This window comes from Telopea speciosissima, chromosome 1 (assembly GCF_018873765.1).
Source record: "Telopea speciosissima isolate NSW1024214 ecotype Mountain lineage chromosome 1, Tspe_v1, whole genome shotgun sequence".
Lineage (NCBI taxonomy): Eukaryota > Viridiplantae > Streptophyta > Magnoliopsida > Proteales > Proteaceae > Telopea > Telopea speciosissima.
The window spans coordinates 2,692,958-2,715,398 of NC_057916.1; the positions used below are offsets into that span (position 1 = coordinate 2,692,958).

Consider the following 22,441-nt stretch of genomic DNA (forward strand, 5'->3'; position numbering starts at 1 on the left):
GGGAATATTCCCTCTCTAATTTCTTATTTATAGTTGTCTACTTTATTAAAGATGGACAAAGGCTATTTTAGTCTTTTACATTGTTAAACGAACACGATGAGGTTTATGGGTCTGTATATAAGATTTAAAAAATCGTGGGGTCTACATGATAACAGGACAAATCTCTGAAGGTGTACAAGATGTTTACTTCAAAAAAAAAAAGATAAAATAGGGAAGGGAGAATGTTCTCTGTGCCGGGGCAGAGGCTACGCCCAAACACATGGGGGTGAGCGCAATGACCACCCTGCCTCCCTAAGTGGCAGGCCCATGTGTCTGGGCGCAGCCTACGCTACAGCACAGAGAACATGAACCCAATAGAAAAAAATATAAGATTAGATTTACGAATGAAGCCATGACTTCTTGGCCTAATGTGGAGGTAGCCCACTCTACTCATTAGAGCATTAGTTTTAGGACTTTCAAGTTTTTTTATTTTTCTTTAGGCAAATTAAATAAGTTACAACAATTACAATTCCTACTACCCACGTTCACACTATTCATAAATTACATAACTTCTTGATAACTACACTTATAACCAATAAGACAACTATACCCATGATTTTACTATAGCCTAATTATACCTAGTCACTTAAATAACTATGTGTATTTGACGGCTGAACGTGTATGTGAACATAACTTTTAAGGTAGGGCCGAGCTGACCCTGAGTGTAAGTGTGTGATCATGGGGAGGGGGAAGGGAGGTGTAGGGCTCGTCTTGGTCCTGTCCTAACTCAAGGGCAGAAATTCTCAATCTTACCCATCCTCAGGGTTAGGGTATGTCAGTCTAGGCCTTGTTTGGGTTCAGGACGGGCTAAGGTAGGTTCGAGTTGACTGGACCAAACTTGGACTCCTATACCTACACATGGAAACCTCTTTCATCCAATTGTTTGATTCGCCCACTAACGTGGCAAAAATCAAGAATGTAACATAACGCGGAGTGTTAAATTGTATTTGCCATATAAGTAAAGTGATATATACGACTTCACCACCGCACGGTGTTTCGCGCGAAAACCAAGTTCGAAAGTGCCATTCGGAGCCGGAAGAGATCAGGAGAACATAAACTGTGTCTTCGATATTCACAGTCGATTGTGAGTCAAAAAAATGTCACAGTCCATTCCGGTGGAGATCCCTTCCGATGAAGAAGAAAACGAAGCTCGTTCTCCTTTCAATTCTCACTCCAACAGCAACAAGAAGAGAAGAAGCGATAAAGAAGGAAACATCCCTCCGCCGGTTCTCGTGCTCGATGACGACCCTACCCCTCAGAAACCCAAATTCAAACACACCCTAACAGCATCTTCATCCTCATTCGTCCCCGAAACTCCGATGTCTTCCGACCTCTTCAACTCTAGCGTTTGCATCGTCAAATGCACGGCTAGATTCTCCGATACAAACCCTAGGTCTTCCTCCGCCGATGAAAAAATTTCCGGTAATTTCTTTCCTCTGGATCATGGTTTTGCCGTTTTCATTATTTTGACTTGAAGTCTGGACTGAATTAGTATTTGTTTCTTATGTACATTTATGGTTACTTTAGTTTTGGTGGTAATTGGCAGGGATTAATGGTTTGATATGTTTGGAGTCCGACAAAGAATCTGAAAGTGGTTTGGAGAGGGAAAACTATGACGTGAATGACACCATGGATGGTGTTGTTTCTGCTGCGGTGAGATGGTCTGAGATGAGCACGAAATTCCTTGACCCTGCCTCCTCCCATGGTGAGTAATTCATTTATCTCTAGGGTCTTGGGAAATCTTCGAGTACCAGAGATTAAGAAGTTGCACTAAAATCTATTTAGCCAGGATTTGTCTCGTCATTGTTGTGAACAAGTTGGATTTCAAAGTGCCAAATCTGATCATTTAGATTGCTAATGGTTTTGCCACTTGAATGAAATCATCCATTAGGAGTTCCAGTGGCATTTTCATTCATAAGTTGATGCTTTTAAATGAACCAACTTCAAGTCAATTTTTTTTAAAAAAAAATTAGGAATAATGTCATTTTACTGTCATCCTCTGAAATTTACCTATTTCTACTATATCTTGACAATGACTGGAAATGCGCATACTTCTACTTAGATGCTAATATTCCCAAATCAAAATCAAATCATTCTGTACCAGGTAACAGCCAAACACACCTTTAGTTTATGAGCTAGTGTGACTTATGAATTGTGTGTATTAAAAATGACAAAAAGAAGACTGAATGCTATTTCTAAACTTGAGTTGATTGTCTCTCATTCTATTAAAAGTAGTAACAAACAATGTTTTCCAGGAGCTTCTAATTCTGTACAAATTTCTGGGGACAGTCCTATTCTTGGTGACTGCACTTTTGAAGATGCTATTCATCAGGTAGTTTCCAGTCTAGCATTTAACGGTTCTGTTTGTTTCTGTATCACTATCACCGGGGAAGACAGTCTATGTGACTGGCTTCAGCTAAAAGTCCAAAGCCTTCAGACTGGTGACACTCTATTTGATCTTAATGTTATAGAGCATTATGTTTACTGTTGCAAATGGTTGCATTCCTGTTCAATCCTTTAAGTCATAAAATTCTTTGCAAATTACTTTGCTATACACAGATAGACTCTGACCATGACAAAGAAAATGTCACGTTGGAGCGGGTAGATAATGCCGCAAAGCGGAAGGGTAAAAATGTCGAAGTCAATGCAGAGAAGAAAAAAAGTAAGGATGAATTAATGGCTAGAAAGATGCAAATGAGAGAAGAAAAGAAATTGAAGAGGGAGGTCAGCTTTCTAACTATATATCTGTGTTTTCAGCTTATTAGAAGGTATAGCTTACTGATTGAATTTTCCATTACATAGCAAGAGAAATTGCAAAAACAAGCTTTGAAGGCTGAAGCAGTGGAGCTAAAAAAGTTGGAAAAAGAAAAGCAGAAGTGGGAAAATGGGAAATTTGCACTAAAATCTATAGTGGCCGAAATTGATGCCAAAGTTGTTGAACTGGGCTCTATAGGAGGTATACCTTTTTTTTTGTTCCATTCGTCCATTTCCTCATGTCATCCATGCAATGTCCCATATCTGCAGATCTAGTACTATGCTGAGGAAATATTTTACCTTAATAACACAGGACATCTCCTTACAAGGTTTTCCGAGAAAGGCCTTACTTTTCGTATAACATCCAATCCTATTGAAAGGTCAATTGTTTGGAGAATGGCTGTGCCTGAACCAATTTCACAGGTAACATGAAGCTTAAGGTTTATAGGTGATTTATACAGGTTAGACTTTACCTGTTACTCCTAAATGGTGAATTTTTAATATTTTCTGTTCTCCTAATGTATGTTTCTTTGGATGGTTTGGATTTTGAGTTAATTTCAGATTTTCAGCCGCTGTTGCTTATTGTATTGAAATATAGGTTGAGTTCATGAAATGTTGATCAATAATGATAGAATTTTGATACTTTTGGAATAATATATTACATCCCAAGTTCATTACTGTATGCCTTCATACCCTTGGGAGTGAAGAACTAAATACCTTATAATAACAAATGGATCAATCTTAACTCCTAATATATAGAGAGCCACTACTGCAGGGTCTGGGAGGGGCAAATGTAAGCAGCATTAACTCCTAATATATGATAACTGAAATCTTTGGATAATGGTCTTAGGAGATGGAGTTACCTCAATGCATGAGTCTATATTATAGCTGTACGCACTTTGTGCTTTATCGGTAATAGGGATATTTCATTACCAATTAAAGGGAAAACAAAAGAGTAAGTGGTGACCCTGCAGAAAATATGATCAATAATGAACACTCCTAATGGTGAACCCAATTTCCACTTAAAGGGTGCTGAATAAAAAACAGAAGGTCTAATACAGCAACAGAAATAGTTAAAAAGAAAAAACACATAGCGTCTTCCGGGAACCGGTTCTGGTTACTATTTCCAGAGCTGTATGTATCAACTTCAAAGATTTCTTTCTTACTGCTGGTGCATCATATAGTAAGGGACAATTCTCTATTTTCCATCAAAGTTCCTGCGATTCCTTGCTTTCCAAATGTTTGAAAGAACAGCCGAGATGTCATTTTCCTTATAACCCTCCCTTTTCTTACCCCTCTCTCTGTGGAATCCATAGCCAATACGGGAACAGCATTCTTTTGTATTTCAGAATTATTATTTTTTTGGTTGAATAATTCAGAATTATTGTTAACTCTAACAAAAGAGGAAATATGACCAGATCATCGCAGTAATATTGCGTATAATGAAAAAAAATGATCTGATGATTTTTTTCTCATAGAAATTGAAGATCAATCCACCAAGTTATAGCCTTTCCATTGAAAATTGCCATGAGTAAAGTTCTGCCACCCATGAAAAGACTTGGACTCTCCTTGGAGCCGTTCTACTCCAACTGTTGTCATTATAGCTGCTTCCTTCAAGTTTGTTTGCTAAACTCTTGCAATAAGATTGAATGGACAGAATTGATGATTGCCAGTTCCTTTACATTCTTCTATCCTCATTGGCTGGCACTAGCTTTTAAGTGACAACCATGCAACCTCTCAAATGACCTGATTCCTTCTTCCATTTCTCATGGAAGGATGTTCCTTTGGAATAAAGTGATCCTAGTTATTCTTCCATGAGTAACCGGAAAGTATCTATAACTGGTGACTTTTTGTCAATGAAGAAGTTCATCTCAAGGATAAGTCTTTCAGCATTCTTTCAACCAACTGCGTATTCCACCTTGAATTGAAGTTACTGAACACTATGGTCTCATGTTTGCTTCATATTCAGAGACAAAAAGCTTACTTATTGCGTTTGTTCGTCATTTACTTTTCTTTTTGAGTTGTGAGGAGAAGAAGGATTAACATAGCCTGTATTCAAGAGAATAGATGGAAGGGTAAAAAAAGCTAAAGAGTTGGGGGCTATAAACTTTGGTATATGGGGGATAAAAGTAATAGAAGTGGAGTAAGGCATAATAGTAGATAAAGATTTAAAGAATGATGTAGTGGATGTTAAAAAGATTCAGAGATAAGATTATATCCATCAAGCTTGTGTTGAAGAAAAAGTTGTCAATATAATTAGTGCTTACGCACCTCAAATAGGATTGGATGAATGTAGTAAGTTATAATTTTGGGAACACATGGATGGATTAGTGCAAGGTTTTTAGTCAAGGAGAAAATATTATTATAGGGGGTGTGATCTGAATGGGTATATTGAGAAAGATCGTAGAGGCTATGAAGTTGTCCATGGAGGATATGGTTTTGGAGAGAGGAATGAGGAGGGGATCTCAATTTTAGATTTTGTTCTGTCTTATTATTTATCCATTGTAAACACTTACTTTAAAAAGAGAGGAACATTTAGTTACCTTCAAAAGTGGACATCATAGTAGCCAAATAGATTTTTTCCTGACTAGAAGGTCCGATAGATTGTTATGTAAGGACTATAAGGTTATACTAGGGGAAAGCCTAACCACATAACATAGATTAGTAGTCATGGGTATGTGCCTTACTACACAGAATCGTAAGAAAGGTGAGCTTATTTGCCCTAGGATAAGATGGTGGAGCTTAAAAGAAGATAATTTGAAATCATTTACTGATGAAGTGGTCAAAAAAGGAAAGTGGGACTTTGAGGGAGACACTAATATGATGTTGAATGAGATGACTACTTAAGAAGGTTGCTAAAGATGTCCTAGGCAAATGGGAAGGAAAACTTCACTCCTTTAGAGATACTTGGTGGTGGGATGATGTCCTAGGCGAATCAAAAGATAACAATGTAGTCCACAATGTCTTGACCCAGCAAGAGAATGAACAAATTTTGGCAAAATTCACCTTTTTCTTGGGGGTTTTCAGTTGTTTTGGTTGAACCCTGTTTCAACCTCATTTTGCGAAATTATGTATTATTTCGAAATTTAGGCCATTTCGACCAAAATGTGACCAAACTTTGATTTTTAGTGGAGTTGACCCCTATTTTGTTTTGACCTGTGTCAAAACTACAACAGGTTGTCAAAATTTCGGTATTTCGACTGAAATTTCGAACCTTGCTTCTAAATGCTGATAGACTTCAGTTAGCATGGGTTGAATCATCTTGTAGTGAATTTGATGTTGACGATAAACTTCCCACCCACTCGAGCAGTCAGAATTTTGGATCATATTATTTTCTAGTATACCAAGTGTAGACAGTACTTGTGTGCAATTGCATAGACAAAACTGCTAAAATATAAAAGATTGGAACAAGAAAATTTAACAGAAGCTTTTCCATATATTGCATAATCATGATTTTCATGCCTGTGTTCTTCAACTGGATGCTGACTATTTCATTTAGGTGTCTTTTGTATCTACTTCATTTGCTTTATTTTCAAATATGCTACTGGACGTTTGCTAATATGGACTTGTTTTGTCTTGAATATTTATGGTCGTTTTGCTTAGAAATTTCATTGAAGTTCTTTACATCACAAGCTTGATTTTATCTGGAATACTAATTGAGTTATGTTGTCAACTCTATATGGGACTTATTGCAGCTTTCCTCCAAGGGATCAGAAGTTCCATATGTGTTACTAGTTTATGAAGCTGATGAGTTCTGTAATCTAGTCATCAATGAATCTCTCATGGATCAAGTTTCTAGAGTTAAAGATTTTTATCCATCTTACACAATTTGCTACATCACAAATAAGTTAATGGCCTATATCAATAAAAGGCAAGATTATGGTACCACCAAAATTAAGAATTTTGTTTTTTTCTTTTGTTATCTTTAGTATTTACTATTTAGTATTGTTTATTTGTGTAAGGCTTCATTTTCTTAAGTTTAAGGCACATGTTAGTATGTTACTGCATGCACATTTTCTATCTTTATGTTGCTGGAAGGTGTTGTTGATCATGATGCATATGCTACCTTTTAACAAATTTTGATGGTATGGAATTCGCCACACTGTCATTTCTTGTTTGTTGTTGTTGTTGTTATTTTTTTTTTTTTGGGGGGGGGGGGTGTATGGAGGGGCATTTCAAGGGAGTCTTTTGCTTACAATTGGTTTTCTTTGCTTGAAGTTTGATTGTTTCTTATGTATGATGATTTTTTTCTTAAATTTTTTGAGCATGTAGTTGCAAAGATGAGTCAGAAACTTAGAGATCCATGTTTTGATTTATAAATGAATGAAATTTTATTCTTACATTAAAGGGGTAAAAGACAAAAAAGGAAGTAATTGCTTGTGGAATGATGGAGAAGGATGCCATTCATTCACCAATATCTTGGTAACTGGGTTAGATCATGTGTTAGATCAAAACCTTTTCCCTTGAATACCGAGTGGAAGATGCTTTAGTTCTAATAAAACTAATGGAGCAATTATCCCAGCTGCTTATTTATCGTCAATTGGATATTTGGAACTTGGTTCGCTGATGAAGACTAAACTGTATTGTGTCTATGTTGCTCAATAAATATGCATAATCATGATGCACAATGCAGAAAAGGTAGGTAAATAGATTCTGGGGTGGCAATTTATTCTCAAATGTTTGGTTTGATTGAAAAAGGAGAATAAATATAAGGGCAAGAAAAATAAGGAAAAGTGTCGAAGAATATCGAAATCATAAAGAGTAGAGGATACCTCGATTAGAATATTTCATATTCTAGTCGAGATTCCTCTCCTCCTCATTTGTCTCTTCTATTGTATCTTTATTTTTCCTAGTCCTAGTTGGAGTCCCTAGTTCAAGTCCTAGTTCCTTTTCTAGTTTTTTTTTTTTTCTATTTTCCTATTGTAATGTGAAGTCCTAGTATGATTAGGAATTCCCTCTCTTAATGTAATCTTTTAGTGTAAATATAAACAAGGTGAGGGAGACTGTCAAGTTTGACAGTTCTCTTCCCCATCTTCTTCTCTCATTCTCGGTTCTGGTTTCTGTTTAGTGTGCTTTGCTACAAAAAGGAAGAGGATAATGGGGTCCTCACTGAGGGGTTGCGCACTTGCACCCCATCACCTATGGCACCACCTTGCTCCCTAACAAGAGATCCTCTTTTCCTTTGTACTATATGTTTGGGGTTCAGCATTGAACTTTTATTGTATTGACTGATTAATCAATAAACCTGAATGTGTTTATGAATTTCTTCATCTTCTACAAATCCATAGTTTTCCTGAAAGCTCTGATGGGTAATGGATGCAGTTATAAAATGTTAAGAATTTTATTTTTAGAGAAGGTTAGAGCTGGAAAACAAGGACAACAGTATAAAATGTTTATTTCAAGATTTCTGCTCAAAATTGGATCATCTTGAAGTGTCTACTGTCAACCCCAAGAATAATATAATGTTTCTTCTTTTTTTAATGGAGTTCTTCGACTTTTTCCCCCCCCTCCCCTCTCTTTTTGGGTCTATGTTGGTAACTTTTGCTGCCATCTTCAGCATACAGCTTAAAGTATCTTCTGTATCTTGTCTTACATTTGATTGGGTTGATGATTATGTAGCTACTGTAATAATTTGAAGTATGGACTTTGGCATGTTGTAGGGATCAGGAAAAATACAAGAACCCATCAAATGATGATGGTTGGAGACACCCACCAGTTGAAGAGGTTCGATCTACTGATATAATCCACTTAGTACACTAGAGTCTTCATTGGATTCATGGAAACTCCAACTTCTTTCCTTCTTCATACACGTGTCTGAGATTTGCCTTGCATTCCAGGTGCTGTCAAAATTAACCACTCATTTTGTTAGGGTACATTCAAGGCAATGCAGAGATGAAGCTGAATTAGCTGAACATGTTGTTGGTTTGACATGCGGCCTTGCCACTTGCCAATTTAGGTATTGCATGCTTGATCTTTTTTATTTGCAACCTTTAGAGCATAATTTTTCATTAGGAATGTTGCTTTTACTTACATAGCTATTGCCAGTTTCCAAATCTGGCTTGGTGGTTTTGTACTTATGTCACATAGAAGCCCTTTTTTATTATTTACTTCTCTTATTTCTTGTTTCAAAATTTGTACTCTCATATGCCTATGATTTGAAAATTTATTGTATGAATATAAATGTCATGGTTCTCTTTTAATGGGCACCCAAGCTGGAGTAGCCACCCCAAGTAGTGGTAATTTCAACTCAAAATAGGGGTAATTTAGAAACAGGTTCAGAAAGGAGGTCTTTGGGTGAATAGCTTGAAAGCTTTCCTTATTTGCAAATAATGATAAGTACAGGTGAGGGATCTCACTCAGATGTGTTTTGTTATGAATGAAACTTTAGGAGTATATTCCTGACTGAGGACCCTCTTGGAATCAATCAATAATGATTCAAGCCAGCAGCTAGAAAATTTGACAAAAATCTCTGAACTTGAACCTGGCAGAAGTTGTAGAGTCAGCTATGGTTTCTGGTTTATTAGGGATGACCATTTGAGCTATGCCCCCTCCAGGGTTTAGGTCACCAAACCCAAACAGAGAATTGCCAGTAAAATACAAGGAAAACTCAGATGGCAAAGGAGAAGAAGTATAAGAAGAAGAGAGAAGATTACAGAAAAGAAACCTCAGTTCCCCATGAACCGAGTTGTAAGTTGCCTGTCAACTTTCAATGGTTTGTTCTTCAAACCAAGAATTGAGAACCCTTCTCAAACAAACTGAACCATTCATTCTCTCTGTCAAGATCGATTACAGCAGTGAATTTATACACTAAACTCCTATGGAGAAAATCGGAAGCTTTCATAAGCTAATTAATTTGTAACCCAAGCAATAATATAATTAAAACCTGCCTAAACTTCTAGTAAACCAAAATATAGAGTAATATAACACAGTTATACTTCATCCCTTAGAGAATCCAATGCCCCTTATTTGGACATTTGATTTGGCTTGTTACAATAAAAAACACAAGGATTCCTAGCCCATGACCCATATAACAAATTCGGGCTTTGACTTTGGAGTTAATCAAGCCCAAGTGACACGGTTTGCAGCCCCTGCCTGCATATGATAGTAGCTCGTTGTTTTATAGGCTTTATCATAGTCAGTCAGAAGAGTTTAGGTAATACTGTAAAGGTGACTCTTGACTGGAGAATCCAGGCTATTCAGGAAGAATTGTTTCAATTCCCCAATCCTAATGAAATAGTTCCTCCGGAATCCTATGAACAACAGCGATTACTTAGGATCAGCTTGCGAATTTGAGGCACCGTACAATAGTATAATCATTACCGACGGCATGCTGTGCGCCTAAATACAAAAAGTCAGTATATGGACATAATTCTGCATTTTGGATGTCCTGACATAATAAAAGGACTAATCTATGCCACACTATAAAATACATCTTAAGCATAGCGAGGGTATTTGCTTTCAAATGGTTAAATTTGGACTTGACATATTCTAGAATGTCCTGTGCATTAAAGCGCTGTTGGTGTAATCCTCTTTAAGTTTTCACAGAGAATACAGCTTGTGGCCTAGGTGAGCCCAACATTACCAGGATTGTATCAGGAACTGCAAGGCTACTGTGGTAGAGGGTCCAGACATATGACATACTGAAATTCTAGTTGAAACATATCCCATTTATCGTCCATAAATGCAGATTATGTATAACATACCTTTTAGAGTAGCCTTTATTGGTGCATTTGTTAGATTCCAGTAATGTGGTTCATGGTGCAATTATGATGTCTTTGATAAGCATGGGTGGGGATAGTATTGGGAAGAAATATAGGGACATTTTTTCCATGCCAGAAATAGCTTATTGAATGAAGAATTTGTGTGTTTGCTTGCAAGTTTTGCACATGCACTTCTCTTGGAACTGCAATTACTATTGACTGACTTTTTTTTTCATTTTTTTTCTGTTAATTTTCTTAGATATCACCTTTTTCTTATTTCTCATTCATCTGTAGATCTATTTCACTTGGGTGTTTTTTACAGAAAGAAGTTGACACGACTATCTGTAAATGCCAATGGTTCATTCATTTCCAAGGATTTCATTGATAAGAACCTGATTAAAAAGAATGTGTGGTAAGTATATTTTTCATTCTGAAAATCTAAGTAGCACTAATAGAGGAGCACTTTTCTACTTTGTGGGTAAAGTACATTGACATCTACTCACTTCTACAATAATATTGATGGGCAACAGCTATTGGTTTCTTTTTTCTATAATTCCCACAACTTTCAGTTGAGGAAGTCAAAGAATTTGGACTTGAGGTAAATTCAAGCAATTGTCTGAGTATTTTATTGGGAATAAAGAACAGTAAAACAATAAGGGCTTCTTTAGGGCTCTGTTACTCTGACTTGTCATTCATGTTGAATCATGTGGACATGGATTTTGGAAGCAATTGAGCCACCAGCCCCTTTTTTTGTTTGGGGGGAGGATTCATCTTCTCCCACGTCTTACTGCTTGTCAGAAGAGGTCAGGAGAGGAGGAAAAGGAGGATGAGAAGATGGGGGGTCATGGAGGGCAAAAGTTGTACCATTTCCATCTCTGCCTTGGATGCCTTCTGATCTCTCTATGTCTCTGTTGGGTTTGATATGAAAGACACAGGGAGCCAAAAGTATGGACTCTAATTAGAAAACCCTCGGAATCTTCAGTTTAGAACTGATATTTAATAATATGCATAAGTTTTGGATCTAACTACTTAGTGCATGCTCAGTTCGTAAAATGGTCCTATTTTAATATCTATGGGGTATGGGTTTTAATTCTTTGGGTATTATTTATAATGGGCTGAATTATGAGAAGGCCTTAAAGTGGGGGTCTAAAGGAGTGTGCATAAATAGATAGTTAATTAGTAGTGGAGTCCATTATGTAATGTAGTTGGCTTTAGTTTAGTCATTAAAGAGTCTTATTTTGTTTAGTTGTTTGGGGCCCAAGTTATCTAAAAGACTTAGGCTTCAACAATTCTAATTAGTTAAAGTATTTTAGAGTCCTTATTAGTTAAGTTAGTCTAGCACTCTAGCTACCTAACAGTTTTAGGTTTAGGAAAATTTTGTTTCTTATAAATGCATAATCACCCCCCATGATGACAGTTAATGGAATCATAGTTGTCACAGTGTCTAGGCAATCCCAGGCATTGGAAGAGGGGAAAAATCATGGCGACACCAAAAAGGCATCAAGGTATTGCCTAGGTGCCCTTCCAGCAAAGGCCCCCTGTACGCCTAGGTGATGCCTTGACAACTATGAATGGAAGAGAATACAGAATTTGGATTGAATTGTGTAACCAAGAAGACTTCCTCTTTTCTCTATCCCCTCCTCTGTCTTCCTTTTCTTCAGTTATTATTCATGGGTACTGTCCACAGTTCCATATCGGCCTCTATCTCTTCTCTTTCTTTTTCCTTTCTTTACCCAATGCAGGCTGCAGAAACCAACAAACCAACAAGCCTTTTCAACCTTGTTTTATCAGGAAAATAGTTTAGATCTGGGGCTGTGGAGCAACCGATCTAATCTCTGATTCCTTGACTGGAATCTAGGATTGGCTGGCTGTATCTCTACTTTTATAACTAATTTTCCCTATAATTGCACTTATAGAAGTAATTTTATAATTTAAAAATAGCTAATACTCTGTTAAATAATATTAAAAGAAAAAAACATTGTCACTGAATCCTATCTTTTGGGATTTTCTAAGTCCAATACAGTGTTCCTGTTGGACTCTAACACCCACACCTGCATTGATGTGATAAAGCTTTGTAATTGGTTAGGGTTTAGGTTGTTTTAAGGTGACATGGTTTTCTAGGTGGCTTAGTGCAGTTTTCATTGGCAACCAGCCCATTGAGCCACATGCCACGGTTAGCGGACTTGATCCCAACCCATTTTGGGACTGGATCTTATGGTCCACTATGTCTTGATCTGATCCTGCAAGTGGACAGTGAAATACACTAAATTACCCCTTTGGATCAGTGACGAGGACATCACTCAAGGATCTATGCAGCTACATGTCACTTCATTACGGCTAGATGACCAGCATTATGTGCGGTTTTTTCTTTATTTTGTTGTATTTTTATTTGGGGCCAGAATTGTTGTGTTCTAATGTTGTAAGGGAGTTATTGCTGGAGAAGTAGTTATTGCTGGAAAAATAGTAATTATTATTTTTTTTTTGGGGGGAGGGGGGTGGTTTAAAAAGACTGTATTTGGAGATGGAAGATAAACAAGCAAGCAAGGAAGGAATGAAAGCATGAGTGATTCTTATGCAACTCAAGATGGTATGAAGCCAACATTGAGTGACTCCAAGATGGTGTGAAGCCAAGATGATGATCTTCTTTCTTCTCTACCTTCTTCTTCTTCTATCCATTCCTCTCTTTCAAACTATATACCTACAACAAACTATCCGTATTTAATTATCATATTTCTCCCAACCCCATTTTCATTTCTTAAGTCCCTTCCATTATTTCTTTCAACTACAGCAGCCTGTAAACCCCAATAAATCATATTTGTTTGGCTGGAATAGGACTGATTGTGATGAAAAATGTGGTTTCCCAAACTTGTCCTACACAAAATTTGGTATCAGAGCATGGTTAGTCCAGCTTGTACGTGGATCATTGAGGACAAACTTCAGCGCTTTAAACCTGATTTATTAGAGAGATACCAGAACTTCTACTGAAGGACATCACTGAAGGATTTATGCAGCCATATGTCACTTCATTATGAATAGATGACCAGCATTATGTGTAGTTTTTTTTTCATTATTTTGTTGTATTACCATTAGGTAACGCAGCACCTGGGCCAGTTGTGGAGCTGTTATTTGGGATGAGGGGTCTGTTTGATAATGTTTCTATTCAAAAGAATATTTCAGTAAAAAACATATGTTTGTTTCTGTTCTGGAGGAGTATTTCTGCAAGTTAGAAATGCTTTTTGTAACATGAAACACTTCTCTCTTTCCTTCTCCTCTCTCCACCATTTCACTATCACCCTCTTCTTGGACTCGAATGACAATAGCCCCTGAGTTCACCACCCCCTCAACCACCAGCACCACCGCCTCTATCTTTCTCAATCACTGCCGCCGACAGCCCACCACCCGAACCAGCATAGCCGCCCAGTTGGGTACCCTGTTTTCAGACCATCAACCATGGAACTTCTACTGAGATTTTTCTCTTGAAAATGACAGAACGAGCATGAGGGTCAATGAGATAAAAGAAAGCAAGAAATCAAAGAGACAATGGACTCCACTTTATCCACATTTCCGTCACCTCTCGGCTCCCACCGTCTCCCGATTCCCTTTTAATCTCTTTCTTTTTTCAGGTGGTGTAAGGTTTCTGATATCTGAATTCTGACCCATTGGTTTACCGTAGGTGATATGGCTAGTCGGATTTGATGTATTTGGATTCAAATTGCTTGGCTTGGACAGAAAGGATTATTTGCTAATGCACCTGTCCCTGTACCTTCTACACTGTTCCATGTCTCGAACACAGTTGAAAGGGCTTCTCCACCTGATCCTTTTGTTTAAAAATCAAATCAGATTGCCATTTCTTCCTTTCTCATGATTCATGATTGGGCTCTTCATGCCCCTTCCTATAATCAAGGTTTAAAGTATTGGTATCGGGTATCATACCAGTCGGGTGATTTTAAGAGACGTACTGTATTGTATCGTATTGTATCGGAGATACGTATCAAACAATACTGATATGCATAGAAATGGTCAAGATACACATGGAATTACATTTTTGGAACAAAAAACAATATAATTAAGCAATATATAACAAATGCCATGCATAAACACTAAAATGGTGAATAATGTATAACCAAACAAGTGCATTAAATTGAAATTGTTATAAAAGAAGAGGTTTTTTACATGTTGTAATCGTCTATAGCCATGAAGATTATTGGATGATGTAAAGGATGATGTTGTAGCACTGCTTGATTCGATTTTTAGTCCAAAAATGTGAAAAACCAAGATCAAATGCAAGATTTTAGACTCTTGGTTGAGAGTTTTCCTTCATTTTTTCGTTAGATTAGGAGTTGTATCGAGTCTGTGAGTGAAAATGGCTTTTTATGGAATGTATCGATGGTATCGGTACGTATCGGTATGGATCGAGCCGTATCGGGCGATACGTATTAAACCACCCACAGAACCCTTTGCTGGACGTATTGATGGTATCGACGCGTATTGGTCGTATCGTTTCGTATCGGCTCGTATCGGCCGATACATTTCAAGACAGTCCATTTAAAAAAAAAAGACGTATCAGTATGTATCGTATTGGTATTGACCAATACCGATATGTATTGATCCATATCGTATAGTATTGGTCGATACTTTAAACCATGCCTATAATCCTATTCTGCATCATTGATTCATTGGGCAATGACCGAGTTGGTGATTTCGGGCTCGCAAGGAGCAAGGCGGAGCAGGGAGTCGGTTTGCTTTGGGCTTCCAGCCCTCTTATTGAAGACAGAGTGATCAATTTTAGGGACTATGACAACATTGCAGCAGTGGAGTTCAAAGGCCTCGTATGTGCAGAGGGAGAGAGTTTAGCTTCGATTGGGAGTCGTAGATTGAAGAGTGGATTGTTTTGAATGGCATATCGTTGGTGTAGGAATCACAGTGATGATCGATTTCAGAAATGGAGACTGGGAAGAGGGTTGACACGTATTCTGCAGATCTTGGAGGTGGGGTGGGGTGGAGTTGCAGAGCACGGGTGGGTAGAGGGGGAGATGAAAGAGAGTAGAGAGATGGGGGTATTTTGTTTGTGTTTCAAATTCCCTGTTCATTACAAAAGAACAGACAAACAAACATTTGTTATAAAAAATGTTTCTGTTCTAATACTGTTCCTAAGGAACAAAAAAACACAAATACTCTAGAAGAATGTTACCAAACAGACCCGAGGATGATGTTTTGCTGGTAGTAAATCCAAGGCCGATAATGTTGAGATGATTTTTATGAGAGCGAAGACCACAGAACCATCTATGGCATCACTTACATTGTGTTGTGGGCCTTTCGTAGAATTTTTTTTTGGTTGTGCGTTCAATCAAATGGCATTGTTTGGATTCTAGGGGGATTATTGAGGTCCTTGGCAGAATGGCAGTATTCTCATCTGGTAGCACTTGATATTTCCATCTTCATTGACCATCCTAATCCAGTGGAGATCTAGATCAGTTGGGACATTTTTTTTGAAGCACCAATCTTTTCTACTTGATGATGCCATGACAGATTAGGTAACAAATGAAATTCTTTTCCTTCTTTTAAATGTGTATCTGTTGTACCTTTTTTTTTGGGGGGGGGGGGGGAGATATATGTACTCATGGTTGATGTATACATTTATGTTGCCCATCCCTACAAGTTCGATCTTTTAGGTGAAGCGGTAGCGAACATGGTATCAGAGCTGGGAGGTCAAGTGTTCGACTCCTGGGAAGTGCCAAAGGGAGTTTTCCTCCACTCCTTTTCCCTTGGGGTTATATGTTGGCACGTGTATATGTCACGTGCGCGGTGCCAAGATGGCATGCAGGTGCGGGGGAGTGTTGATGTATACATTTACGCTGCCCTTCCCTACAAGTTCGAGCTTTTAGGTGAAACGGTAGTGAACACCCATAACTTGTTCTGACTTCTATTTTTACTACTTTTATTGGTTATATAAATTTCTGTTAGGTGCAGACAGATAGTATAAATGTTCCTGCTACTTTCTGTTCTCAGGTTAAAGGCATTGGTCGCTATCCCGAAAGTACAACCTAGGTTTGCTGTTGCCATATGGAAGAAATATCCAACCATGAAATCCCTTTTGAGTGTTTACATGGATCCAAATAAATCTGTGAGTTGGTCTTGACTTTGTATCCATGACTGAACAGAAGTTTTCTGCTTGGTTGATGCTATTCTTATCAATCATGTATTGCCCTTTGAACAAGTCATAACTTGAAAATTATGACAAACTGCCTCTCAAGTTTTCATTTAGTCACCATTAGTAGATGTTTTGGAAGGCTTAAAGAGCAGAAATTGTTCCTAGCTGAGAAATAATACATAAATTGGACATTTAAGAATATTTGGATTGTCCAATTTGTATGACTGATGGATATTTATAGGCTAGAGGTGGTCATCAATGAAAAGTTCAGAGATGCCTAGATGAGCTATCATAATGGTATAGCATCAAATATGCAATCTGGCATGATGGTAAAAGAAGGAAGAAGAAATTTTCCTTCGGCATTAACGGTGAATATATATTATAGATTGATTCTTCTGTTCACAATGGCAGGTGCATGAGAAAGAATTCCTGCTCAAGGACTTACCCTTAGAGGGGCTGCTAGGCAATGAAGATAGGAGGCTGGGTGAGATCTGTTCCAAGAGAATTTACAGAATACTCATGGCTCAAAGTGGAAGCATAAAAACTGATGATGTTGAAGATGGCGCTGATTTCTTTAGGTGCTAGATTATCATTGCTAACATGTGGGTTAAAAACTTGGAAACAGCCTCTCCTGCGAAGCAAGGGGTTAAGGTTGCATGCATTTGCCCCTTCCAGAACCTGCAATAGCGGGAGCCTCGTGCACTGGGTCGCTCTCTCTCTAACATGGTGGAAAAAATATGGTGCTTCCTATTCTGAGAATTGTTCAGCTAACGTCATGTTCTTTGCAATATGTATATATTTTTGGGAAAAGTCATCACCCACAGTGGTTGGTGAATATTGTAAAGTTTACGAGATGCCTTGTGGTGGCTATTGGTAGTTGACAGACATGAGTTGGTCTGTGTTATAGAAGATACTACATTGGTCTCATTCGTCAATTCCAGCTCAAGAAAAGTATGCAACAGAGGTTAAAACACGGTCCAGAGTTATGTCAAATTACGAAAATGCCACTAACCTCTAATATGTAACAATGTAGGCCAGTGGCATATTTGTAATTTTTCACAACTTTGGATACACCCATTGTATGACATGACATGTGAACAAAAAATTGGTGAAATTTGCATTGTGAACATTTCGAGGACCTTTTTCTTTTATTAATGAGTATGTTCTCTGTAGGCTGTACTACATTTTTGCAACTGGTTGATTTGAATAACCTGTGCAGAAAATTGAATTGGAAGGCTCATTGTTTCCACAGTGCATTACAGGTTTTCCATGCTTTTGAGTATGTTACCTCCTGGCTCCTACAAAGATGATTTAGTCTGTCAGGCTCTTCCTGCCTCAAAGTCAAATAGGTTTGAACACAAGGAGGTAATGTTGATGGGTATATTTACTAGTGCATGAATAGTGGTGATAAGGAATGAAAACAAAGTTTTTGGCTTATAATCTTTCTATGTTGTTTCCCTCCACAGTACCCATAATCATTTTAAAGTTCATTCCAATTGAGCACTTTTACTTGACTGAACCAATTGCATCAATTGTATTTAAATTTCTTGTAGATCTATGACTTTCTGCCTACCAACTCCCTCCTAGGAGATGGACATGCCTCACTTGAGTCATCCAAAATTTTTTTTTCCGGCAAATTGAACTTGAGCATATCCTAGATGATGAAACATATGATCACAAAGACTAGAATTTAGATAGCTGCATAAAAATCATTAGGGGGTAGTTAGATGTCTGGATTGTGCTTCACACTGAGAGGTGGGGGACCCACGAATACTTGCATTTGAGTCACGAGCCATAGGACCTCATAAATAGAATAAGATGCAGGGTAGACCATTCTCAATGCCTATAAGGAGCATGATCTTCTCTCTGTTCATGACTGGATTATTATTTTTTTTAATGAGTTACAAGATATTAAGAATGACTATTCATTTCTTCTTTTCCATTTTTTTTTCTTTGGGCAACGCCTCAAATGAAGGGAGAGGCGTTGAAGATTTTGATTACTGCTTTACAAAAATTCAGAATAAGTGATGGTTACAAAGACTCCATTTTGAAGACCATGTATTTTATCAAATAAATGATGCACCAATGGAAGTTTTGATTTAGCTTCTGAACTATAGAGACAAGACATATGTGGGAGGGTACATGAAGTATATTTTCACTGATGACATTGGTTCTGATTGACAAGACTAGAGGGGTGAATCCGAATCTTGAACAATTGAGTGATGCTTTAGAATTTAATAAAATTTTCAAAATAAGTAAGATATTCTTAATCGAAATGAGAAAAATGGCCATCATGGCGCTTGGATGGGTGTTTGGAACATTGAAGAGTACTTTAGAGCTCCAACAAATAGGAGAAGGGTATGTAATTATGGCAGTAGATCCGTGGATGAACCTTTCACCATGGGTGAAGGAAAACTTTTCTCCAATAGTTAAACCTGAAGTTACCATTTTCCTTTTTTTGGTGCTCTATAATGGAGGTAATGTCAAGGACCCGGCAGAATAGAGTACAAGCTCAGTGCAAGGAAATATGCTTTAGTCTTGTGGGACCATTGAGGGTGGAATCTTGACACAACCTAAGGTTGCTTAATCGTGATCCAGTGATCGTGGCTTCGAGTCGGAAACAAAATCTCTACAAAACGGGGTAACACGTACATTATGACCCTTCCCAAACCCTGCAGCAGCGTTAGCCTTGTGCACTAGGTACACATTTTTTAATTCTTTTGGGACCATTCAACTAGGATGGGTATGCAACTATTGAGATAGATAAATGGAAAAGGGTGTACCTAGTGCACAAGTCTGGAAAACATTGTGGTCAGTTGTAGTGGTAGTATCTGCATAATTATAGATGTAATAACTCAAGTCTGCAACTTGGTTTGAGAAATTTCACCAAAAAATCTTGGTTTGAGAAATGCTAGCGGTGTCCCATTGCTTTACATGGTGGGGTTCACTGTGTTTTGTGGTGGTTGGCCTATCTTATTACAACAGTTTTAAGAATCAGATTCAAATTATGGCTCTTCGAGTCCTTTGGCAAAACCTTTATTTCTTGTCAATGGCTCCTACTGTGATTACTGAAACTTCTTACATATCATGATGCTTTGCATTTTATTTCTTGCCAATTTTAGCAGTGGAGCCTGTGGACTACTCTTCTTAAATGTTATTTACTCCCATTGCTTTCCATAATTGCATGCAAGTTTGCCAGGAAGTTTATCATTCCTTCTATTAAGCATGAGATTTTCCCTTTATAGCACTATAGTTGTAGCATAAAGTGATTACAGTCCTAAGAGGAATTAAATGATTTCCAAACCAACAGTGATTGATTTAGTGAGATTGCATTTTCTAAAAGAAACAAAGATACTTCTAAGATTAGCATGAATTTGCTTCCCGCTAAACCAAATTATGTGCTTTCTTGAACGATAAAATTCCAGCAAAAATATGTATCCTTTGAGTGAAAATATTTATATCTGTACTAATATTTTTCTTGTCCTTGCATGTATTATTAACATATGCTTCATATAATATATTATTGTAAACATCATAAGTGTTCTTGAGAAAGTTGATTCTCCATTTTCTATATGGTTGCTCAAGCTTTTGAAGTGGTAAACACAAATGGAGCCTATGTGAAATTTCTGACCATGTTCATGGTTAGCTTTGTATCTTTGATACACAGATATTGGTTTCCCAAGATCAGAAAGGTCTTAGGAAGGTTACTGGATTGGAAACTTCTGTTTATGAGATTGATAGTATGGACTGATGATGCTCCACGTTTAAGATAGAATTTCTGAAGTATAATGTTTTACTATTTATCACATACTATGTAGTACATGGATTAGTCCATGCGATAGATGAGCAAGCAAGCATCTCATTGGTATAACTTCAACTTAAAATGAATAAAGGAAGTAGATAAAATTACAAAAGATGTCATTTTGAATTTTATATTTAATATTCATCTCCAATTTGACGGTATTTTGGTAATTTTACTAAAACTTTGAATCAAAATTTGAGCTACTTTCCTTGCTTGCTTTAGATCAAAATTTTAGCCAATGAGATGTATTTGAGGCCGGCCCTCTATCACATGGAATAACCCATATATTTCCAAGTGGTAAATATTGAAGTGTTATTCTTCCCTAAGCATAGTGACACCTAGAAGAGCCTTTTAAGATAAATATAAAGCCAGGACAAACAGTTTGAGCCTGTAGTGATGATCTATCTATTTTCATTGAACAAAGAAAGGTTTCAGAAACTCTTAGAACACAATAATGTTTTACCATTAGAAGATCTACAGCCACTGAGAGGAAAAGAGGAAGGACTCATAAAACAGCCACTGAGAGGAAAAGGGGAAGGACTCATAAATCATAATGGGCTCATACTTGTAGTGGCACATTAGATTTGTTTATTATTATTTTTTTCTTGTAGCGGGGACTGGGGGAGAGGGTTGATCTTGATTAAGGATTAAAAAGTGGGGAAAGTTGAGGATATGTTTCTTCTAGGGATATGGGTTTGGGATGTGCTCCCACTAAGACATGGCCACATCAAAACTAGTCCCTCTTAGTGTATATATATATATATATGGTAAAAAGATATGGTTGAAGTGGAGCTCTTGGTCCCAATATTAAGCACCTTTTACAAGATACCCAAGGAAGACACACCTCAGAATGAAGCCATGAAGGTGGCTAGTCGCTTTCATGATATGAATTCTTATCTAGTAACCAAGTTCTAAAGATTTTGCAGTTTTAACTTTTTGAGTCAGATTCAATGATTTATGTCTCTGATTCAGGAACATCTCAGAGAGAGAGAGAGAGATGCTGATTGATGAAGATGTCTACTTTTCTTTACAAAAAAGAAGAAATCTGCTTTTTCCAGTTGCAGAATGGTGCTATGGTAACTTCCATGAAACCTCCCCTGTTTTTATTATTTAGTCCTTTCAAGAGGCCATCCTGGTCCCTGGGTCTGGGATGAAGCTCAACAGTAATTTCTTAGAAATGTACATGATCAACGTAGTCAATTATATATAATTAGGTTTTGTGGAAACTGAAACCTAAAACGATGCATGCAAAAACAAAAAAAAAACAAAAAAAAGGAGGAAAATATAAACAAACACACAATGCAAGGATTTTTGTGATTGCGTATTAACATAGTGACATGAGTGAGATCTGCTTTACTATTAATGGAGAATAGGCATACAAATGCGGTTAGTCCTCACGGCTCTCTCACATTACAGGAGTGAATTCGTTACATAATCATATAATCATAGAAATATTAAATAAGTATAATTTTTATCAAAATAATCATATAATCCTAAAAATTTTCATCAAGACTGCTACCCTGAATCAACAAACAAATGCAGGCGACGGGGTAAAAGATATTATTGACTGCTTTGTTTGTCCATTGTTGCATACCCACCTGGTCAACAAACACCTGAATTAATTAGTTGCTGCTACTGTTCTCTCTCTCTCTCTCTCTCTCTCTCTCTCTCTCTCTCAATGGACAGCCCCCAGTTGTCTAGATATCATTACTTCACGTTGTTCATCTTTTTAATGGAAAAGGGTCTGAATCCTATGATTCTACCTCAACAGGGTTTCTGTCTTCCTGATCTTTTCTGGGTGGTCGGTGCAGATCGAATAATAACCTTTCAATCTTTCATTCTTCTTTTCTACTTTACTACATAGTAGCAAGGAAACCAGAAACCAGAAACCAGAAACTCCACAATCTCACTCGGTCCCTCCACTGCAACATTAGAAAAGAGACACAAAGGCCCACAGTTTGACATTAACTGATAAAAGCTAAAGAAGCCGCTCCC

At 37.4% G+C, this 22,441-nt stretch overlaps 1 protein-coding gene across 1 annotated transcript; it reads left to right on the forward strand.

Annotated features, from left to right (window-relative positions):
• Window positions 1–1,101: 1,101 nt before the first annotated feature.
• Window positions 1,102–10,909, forward strand: LOC122648501 (crossover junction endonuclease EME1B-like). Its single transcript, XM_043841708.1, has 10 exons — window positions 1,102–1,461; window positions 1,586–1,744; window positions 2,295–2,371; window positions 2,599–2,763; window positions 2,842–2,995; window positions 3,107–3,216; window positions 6,489–6,664; window positions 8,454–8,517; window positions 8,631–8,749; window positions 10,816–10,909. Exons 1-10 carry the CDS (start codon window positions 1,137–1,139, stop codon window positions 10,907–10,909), a joined length of 1,443 nt encoding a protein of 480 aa, XP_043697643.1. The 5' UTR covers window positions 1,102–1,136.
• The last annotated feature ends 11,532 nt before the right edge of the window (window positions 10,910–22,441 follow it).

What these genes read in the sequence shown, in the direction of transcription:
- LOC122648501 (XM_043841708.1), top strand. Translation starts at nt 1,137, where the DNA reads ATGTCACAGTCCATTCCGGTGGAGATCCCTTCCGATGAAGAAGAAAAC. An exon ending in AAAAGAAATTGAAGAGGGAG is followed by an intron (nt 2,764 to 2,841) that starts GTCAGCTTTCTA and finishes TCCATTACATAG; the next exon opens with CAAGAGAAATTGCAAAAACA. An exon ending in GACACCCACCAGTTGAAGAG is followed by an intron (nt 8,518 to 8,630) that starts GTTCGATCTACT and finishes CTTGCATTCCAG; the next exon opens with GTGCTGTCAAAATTAACCAC.